This window comes from Pteropus medius, unplaced genomic scaffold (assembly GCF_902729225.1).
Source record: "Pteropus medius unplaced genomic scaffold, Ma_sr-lr_union100, whole genome shotgun sequence".
Classification (NCBI taxonomy): domain Eukaryota; kingdom Metazoa; phylum Chordata; class Mammalia; order Chiroptera; family Pteropodidae; genus Pteropus; species Pteropus medius.
In genome coordinates, this window is record NW_024356249.1 from 2,322,355 (window position 1) to 2,330,492 (window position 8,138).

Genomic DNA, 8,138 nt, shown 5'->3' on the forward strand with positions numbered 1-8,138 from the left:
ACATTTACTGGGTCACACGGACAAGTCAGAAGATAATTGTAAGGTGCTGTGTTAGAAGCTCCAATAGAAGTCAGTGCTCTGATCTCCAGGGCACAGTTTGGGTGCTGGGAAAGGTGTCCTGGAGTCCATGGTGCCTGCTCTTGGAGCTGAAAGATGAAGGTCTGGGAAAAGGGAGGCACAGAGAGGAGGACACCTGGCATCGTCAGGAGACAGCACATAGGGCACCACAGCCTGGATTTAGGGTTGGAGAGGGGAGAAAGAGACATGGATGGGCAGAGGCTCATACATAGGAAGGAGTTGGGAGGTAGGTTGGTGTTTGGAGTGGGCATTCACATTTTGGAGAGATCGTCTTGTCAGTAGTGTGAAAAATGAATCAGAAGGTGACCAGTCAGGAGTTTGTAGCCTCTGCGTGCTTGGGTGTGCTGGTTGGTTCAGAACACAGTGCCAGCAGATGGAAGCCGAGACCACAAACTCAGACCCTTTATCAGATGACCAGTTGGGGGCCACCACCATGAATTGAGCACTCACTCACTGTGTTCCAGGTATTGTATTAGCCATTTTGTATATTTCCCATTTAATCCTCACAGTAGCGCAGGAATGGAGGTAGGATTATTCCCATTTTGGGGATTGAAAAACTGAATCTGAGAGCTGACAAGTGGCTTGCCGAAGGCCAGGCAGCTTGTAAGTGGCAGAATCAGGTAAGGCCCCAGCCCTCTCTGGCCTTTCTCCTTGGGGTTTCCATCCCCAGAGTAGGGTCCTTGCTGAATCTTGCTTAGTATAATGCCTTTGAATTGAGTGGGTGGGTCCTTGGTGGTCTCTGGCCTTGTTTGCATCTGTAGGAATTTGGAGTGTAGAGGAGAAGGAGCAGTTAATTCAAGCTCAGATCCCAGCTTTGCCAACAACCTAATTCAGCCATTGTATGTGCCAAATGTGACAGATTGCTATGTGACTTAGGGTAAGCCAGTTAACTTCTCTGAGTCTCACTTTGCTCATGAGAAATGAAAGGGCTGTATTTGGCCTTCTCTAAGATGCTTTAAACCCTCAGAACCTATTTGACCCTGAGTTGTAGAAAAAGAGTTGAGAGAAACGGGCCTAGGTAGTGGAGAGTTGGTTAATCAGGGGGAAGGGTATAGGTAGAGCTTAAGGGTTGAGAGGAACAAATACATTAAAATGTCTCCTGTGAAGGGAGCATCTCTGATCAAGTTCTTTGGGTTTCCCCATGGAGTAGCTGTTTTGAGCAGCCTGCTGTCCACCTAGTTCCCATTTTAGTCAAGGACATGTTAACAGCCACCCATCTAGAATGAGGGATATTCTCATAGCTGCGTGGTTTGTTTGGATAACAGAGTCACTAGCAGTGGCTAGGTTTCTGGAAAAACCTTCTAACCAGTGGACTGGTCAGTAGGGAGGTGGTGGCTTGTGAAACCTTCCTAAGCTGCTGTCTTTTTCCTTCTCCGTCAACAGATCTGCCTTCACTACAATAAAGGAAATGGACCCTATGGCTCTTGTTCCTTTCAGAAGCAATGTATGAAACTCCATATCTGCCAGTATTTTTTACAGGGTGAATGCAAGTTTGGTACTAGCTGTAAGAGATCCCATGATTTCTCTAATTCTGAGACTCTGGAAAAACTGGAGAAGTTGGGCATGAGCTCACACTTGGTGGGCAGGCTGCCTTCCATTTATAGGAATGCGTATGACATCAAGAATAAGAGCTCCGCCCCTGGCAAAGGGCACCTTCCAGATCTAGGGACTTCTGGTAAGGCTCTGGGCTGGGGCTTCGGGATTCCATCTGGCCATTAAATGAGATGTGTGGCTGGATAAGTCTGTGCTTCTCTTAGTAAAATGCAGTTAGGGATCCCTTCCTAGCTAGTGGGGGTCATGAGGGTGAGTTGAAATCATGGCCATGAACAAGCAAAACATTCTAGAAAAGTGCTACTTGGTGTTGACGGTGAATGAATACGGGCCTCATCTGCACTGAGATAAGGGACTCTGCTTCTCCTATATAGTCGTCCCTCTGCCCCCTGGAGAACTTGCCTTTTAAAAAAGGGACCCTAAAATTAAGAGTGCCATGCTGTACATCTCTAGGGGTGTTCTTTGCATTGTGTTCTGTTTTGATTTTTAAAAAATAAGTAAGTGAAGTTATTTTAATTTTAGCTCTCTTCTTGATATGTATGAATGGATTTTTTTTTCTTTTTTTTTCTTTTTTAGTCGTAAATTCGCTTTGTTCACTGCTTATCTTTGGCACTTGGACAGTATCTGGCCCACAGTAGGCAGAGGCACTCAGATATTGGTTAAATGATGGAGCATGCTGGGATAATTATTTTAAAAGGAATGTCAGGCTTAGTGATAGGCACATGGGGGAATTCTGAGCAGAGACTGTTTATGTAACAAGCATTTCCTGAATACCTGTTGTGTGAAAAATGAATAATATGGTCCCTTGAGAAGGTTATTACACATCGATATTCTTGGAATTTCACAATATCAGCTGTTGGCTGGCCATTCTGGTTATCCATTCTTTCATTCAACAAATTCAAGTGCTTGCCATGTGCTGGCCACTGTCCTGGGCCCCAGTTATGCCTTGGTGACTATGAGACATGACTCCCAAATGAAAGCACAATCAAACCCACTTGTTAGCTGTAGTGATAGTTAAGATTTTTAACAGACCCTTTCCTAAAATACCAGGTAAGCGTCAGGACCACCAGCAAGCAAACTTATCCCTCTAATCATACCTGATTTTTATATTTAAAAATTGTCCTTGTCATATATGTTTTTTCTTTATATTTTCTTTAATTTCGGCTAATTTCTTTCAAACCTGCCTGGAAGTAAACAGGTTTTGCTTTAAATAGATCTTGAAGATGAATTATTTGGATTATGATGTTGTTAGAAAGAGAGGGAAGGATACCTGCCCTTGAGGACTTGAGGACAGATGGAGGTGACCTCCAGGGCTCCACAGGTGTGGGTTTTGAGGCCTGGCCTGGGGATATTTGAGAGGCCCATAAAAAGAAGGGAAAGCCTGGTCCTGCAGCAGGAGTGAGAAACATGCTCCTAGAACAGAAATGCTTGCCTCTCTGAATAAAAGTGTCTTTGAGATGAGCCACAGAGGGCTCACGGTTTACTCAACTTTTCCACTGGAAGATAATAGCAGTCTATTACTTTTACTTTCTTTGTTTTTAAACTTTGTTTCCCATTTAGAAATTGTGAGAAGGTACATTTAATGTTTAAAAAGTGGGATGGTAAATCACACTTAATATGTATGTAAGATCAATTTTCTGGAAAAGTATGGTCCAAAATAGCAAAAGAAGGACCAGGTGAAACACGTAGTCATTTTTTTTTTAATGTGTACTTGGTTTTTTTGTCTGCATGTTTCTTATTCCACTAGAATAAATGTATCCTTGATGTAAATGTGAAGCATTTCTTCTTAAACTGTAGATGTAGACTTTACAGTTTAACTCAACAATAAAAAAAGTAACCTCTAAAAAAATGAAAAGGTAAGACGAATAACAAAATGACAGGTTATAAAATGAGGAGAGTTTCCTGTAAACTTATAGGTGGAAGTGGGGGGATGTAATTATTAGGTAAGGTTCATTGGAGCACTACTAATAAAGGTAAACTTTGAAATCACTTACATGCCCTTTTTATATTGAAATTTTTACAATCTAAAACTGATATTTTGAGAAGGAAGCTTTATATATATTGCTTTTTTTCTTGGTATTAGCACCTAATTCTAATATTTCATTAACAAGTATTTGCTGTTAGAATCAAATCCAGTTTATAAAATGCAACCCTCCACTTGACCTTTGGTGTCATCACCACCTTAGATACAGAAGGACTCTTAAGCTATCTCAATGTGTAGGATAGTGAATCTCCCCTGTTTCCACCCCTGGAGGTTCTGATTGAGTCAGTCTGGGCCAGAGCCAGGCACTTGTATTTTTAAATGGGTCTTCTAGTGAATTGGGTGCACAGCCAGAGCTGAGAAAAGAGCCTCGTGTTGCCTTGGACTTGACAAGCAGCTGTGTGGCCTTGGGCTCCCTGGCTTCTTCCTAAAAAAAAAAAACAGAGAGCCCATATGTATGTCTGAGGGTGCTTTCATCTCAAGCATTATACGATTTTGTCTGCCCATGTTCGTCTTGTGCAGGGAGATGAATAAACCCTCTTTTCTGTCCTTTGTACCTTGAACTACTCCAACCTGGTAAATGAAGTTTCCACAGAAGCTGATGTGTCTTTGTGGTGTTTCTTTGTAGAAAGAAAAGATAGTTCAGGTTCTGTGTCCCCAACCACTACTAACCAAGAGGAGAATGATGAGATCTGCTTATACCATATCCGGAAAAGTTGTAGCTTTCAAGGTAAGTCAGAGGAAACCCCTTAATCCACGTGTGGATGGGATAACTGCTGCTCATTCCTGGAGCTCTGCTCTGAGGCCACCTCCAAAGTCCTCTTCCCTGTCCAGAGAGAGTCGGGCCTTAATCGTGAGCTGGTGTGACATTCGGCCAAACCAGTTCTGCAGCAATTTTGTTGGAGAGTTGAGGATGGTAGAAATTATTTGAGTTTCTAAAAATCAAACTGTGGAGGAGTTTTGGGAAATATAACTGTTTGTTTGGGTCATGCAGCAAGTGAGTATCAAGTGTTGACCCTTGGTCAACTTAACAAGAGGTTACAGACATGCATGAGACACAGATACCCAGTGTAGTGGGAATAAAGGTAAGTGTCCTTCATAAAAGGTGATCTTAGACTTAGGATGCGTTAGAAACCGGAAGGTACTGAGGAGACACTCATGTTTGCTCTTGGGGGATGAGTAATTAAGTTGGGGTCTTCTCTCCACAGTCCCTATTTTATCAGAAGTAACAATTCTTGTGTGCATGTGTTTGTCTGTATTTTCACTAAACCTTTGTTTTCTTCTTACTGCTGTCCTGGGCTTTGAAGAAAGATTTCTTCTCGAATTCACTGACTCCTTTTAAAAAAAACCGTAACAACTTCTTGTTTCATTTTCAGTCTTTAAAAACTACCCAAGCATGGCAGAGGGAATGCAGTCAGCATTAATATGATGGCTAGGTGGAGGGCCAGGGGAGGGAGGGAACAATTGGGGGGATCGTTTTACGAACTGTATAGATGTCTAACCAATGTACTGTGTACTTGAAACTAATTTAAATAAATTTAAAAAAAACTACCCAAGCAATTTATGAACACTATTTATGAACACTTTCACTTTATAAAAGAGTCAAATAATACAGAGTAAAATCTGAAGTCCTCCTTCAGTCATCTCTAACGGTAAACACATGCTGTGTAGTCATATTTGGTTTACATATTTTCAACAGATGGGAACATGTGACATATTATTTAACCTGCTTCCTTTGCTTAACATATTAGAGGTTTTTTCCTACATTAGTACATGTAAGTCTACCTTGTTTTTAAAAAAGCAATTGTGTAGTATTTAGAGTCATGTTCCATTGAACATCAGAGTACAGATGTATATTTCTATAGATAGATTCCTGGAAATGGAATGGTAGGTCAAGGTAGGTCAAGGAATATGTGTTATATATACATATATATGTATGTATTTAAATTCAACATTGAGTTCTGATTTACACACAATACAATCCATCTATTTTAAGTGTACACTCTGAGTTTTGGTAACTATGTGTGCCCATGTAGCTATCACTGTACTCTAGATATGGGACAGTTCCCTCATTCCAAAAATTTCCCTTATGCCCCTTTATAGTTAATTTTTACCCCTCAATTCCCCGACCCCAGGCAATCCTTGATCTGTTTTTCGTTGCTGTAGATTAGATTTGCTTTTTTCTAGAATTTCATATAAATGAAATCATACAGAATGTGTTTTCTTGTACTATCTTTTTTCACCCAGCATGTTTTTTGAGGTTCAGTCATGCTAGCACATCCATAGTTTGTTCCTTTTTATTGCTGAGTAGTTTGCTGTTGCATGATTGACTACAATTTGTTTATCCATTCAGATATTGATGAACACTAGGTTGTTTCTAGTTCTGGCTTTTACAAATAAAGCTTCTGTAAATCTCCATGTACAAGTTTTCATGTGGATATATGTTTTCACTTCGGTAAAGACCTTGAATTACTGAAATTACTGGATCATGTGATAAATATGTGTTTAACTTTATTAAAAACTGCCAAACTATCATTCAAAGTGGATGTACTATATTACCTTCTCACCAGCAATGTATGAATGAGTGTTCCAGTTATTCTGCATCTTTGTCTACACTTGGTATTGTCAGCCTTTTAAATTTTAGCTATTCTAATAAATGAGTAGTGCTAGCTCATTGTAGTTTTAATTTGCATTAATGATTGATGATTAATGATATTTAACATTTATTTTTAATGTGCTTATTGGCCATTGATATATCTTCTGTAAAGAATCCATTTAAATCTTTGCCTTTTTTATATAGCGGCTTTATTGAGATATTGAGTATAATTCACATACCATATAATTCACTCCTTTAATAGTTTTTATATAGTCAGAGAATTGTGCAACCATCGTCACAATCAATATTAAAACATTTCTTCATCCCCAAAGAAACCCTGTACCCATTAGCAGTCACTTCCATTCTCCCCTCCCCCCCAGCCCCTGACAGCTACACATTTACATTCTATCTCTATAGATTTGCCTGGATGTTTCACGTAAATGGAATCATACAGTATATGGTCTTTTGTGAATTTGTGTGATTTTTCCCATTTTTTTGGATTGTTTGATCTCATTGAGTTGCAAGAATTTTGATTATTCTTTATACATGTCAGATATAGGTATTGAAAATATATTCTCCCAGTCTGTGTCTTTCATGTTCATTTTCTTTATGGTATCTTTTGAAGAACAGAAGTTTTAATATTGATATCCATTTTAATATTTTTTGATGGTTTGTGTTTTGTGTACTTTAAAAATCTTTGCTTATTCCAAGCCCACAAAAATGTTTCTTCTGTGGTTTTTTTCCTAGAAGTTTTATAGATTTAGCTTTTGTGTTTAGGTCTAACTGTAACTCTTGATCCCTTTTCTCTAATAATTATTTTCTTAGGTATTGATTCTTTTGTGTGAGTTAACTGCCTACGTAGTTTTTCCTTGTGTTTTGGTTGATTCTTGGTTGTCTGCTCATGTTGGCACTCAGAATCCCCATGCCTGTGGTGGTTGCTGATTCTCTTGCTGGGCTTATCGGGGAAGAGGCACTACGTCTTGGTTGGCGGGTGGGCCGCATGCATGTATCCTAGGACTAGAGGCTTTGATGACTCTCTCAGAGGCTTCTCTCTCTCCCCAGCCCTTATATCCACACTCACATGTTCCATGGGAAAAACAACAAGGTTGCTGAGCACAAACAAGGCAATGAGGGAGTGCCTGCTCCAAGGGGTCCCTGTTACTCTCATTGTGATCGCCTCGTGTCTTCCTTGCTCCTTGTTACGTGGAACTCTGTGAGGTCCCCAGACCCTTCCCACTTTAGCTGTAGCTCTCTTCTACATACTTTGTTTTTTCTCTCTCTCCTTTCTCTATCAGTTTGATTCTTTCTGCTTCAAGTTTTTGGAAATTCTTCAATATATTTGGAATATTTGATGGAATATTTTATTGCTTCTAGTGCTTTTGGATTTCTTCTCTGTGGCTTGTCATTTCAAGGGCTATAGGGAGAAAGAGGATATGGATGTGAGTACTTTGCCAAATTGATTTGGTTTCTGTGGCTCACCTAGAAAGCCTGTTCTCTGGAATGTCATGTCATAATGAAGTAGGGAACATTAGAAGGAGGGAAGGAAATTGAGAAAGGGAAAAAGAGGACTAGGATTTTAACTGGGGCCAGCATGTGTATATCTGCAGGGGCAGAGCAGCGCATATGAAGACCTTCAGGGCTGTGGGCGTGTGTTGAGAAGAGGTGCATATGTTAGTAGCCAGAAAGATCAAAGTGTGCTGGACCCATGCCGCTGACCACCTGAGGCGGAACATGTCGGGTTGGGCTGGGTTTCCAGTAGAGAAAAAGCTGGCTTCGTTTTTGGTGTGGCAGCTCCCCTTCCCACCTGCCACATGAATAGCAAAGGCATAGAGTGCCCTCTGCAAGAGTGGAGACTTCGACCTTCTTATGATCAACTTCTTTACTGTCGTGAGATGAAATTAATATATTATGTAACCTACTAACATCTTTCTA

At 40.3% G+C, this 8,138-nt stretch overlaps 1 protein-coding gene across 1 annotated transcript in view; it reads left to right on the forward strand.

Moving 5' to 3' along the window:
* Positions 1-8,138, forward strand: part of PARP12 (poly(ADP-ribose) polymerase family member 12) — a 34,401-nt gene that overhangs the window by 5,615 nt on the left and 20,648 nt on the right. Inside the window, exons 3-4 of the mRNA XM_039860820.1 lie at positions 1,462-1,753; positions 4,239-4,340. Of these exons, the coding sequence (XP_039716754.1) occupies positions 1,462-1,753; positions 4,239-4,340 (394 nt within the window). The remainder of the gene's footprint in view (positions 1-1,461; positions 1,754-4,238; positions 4,341-8,138) is intronic.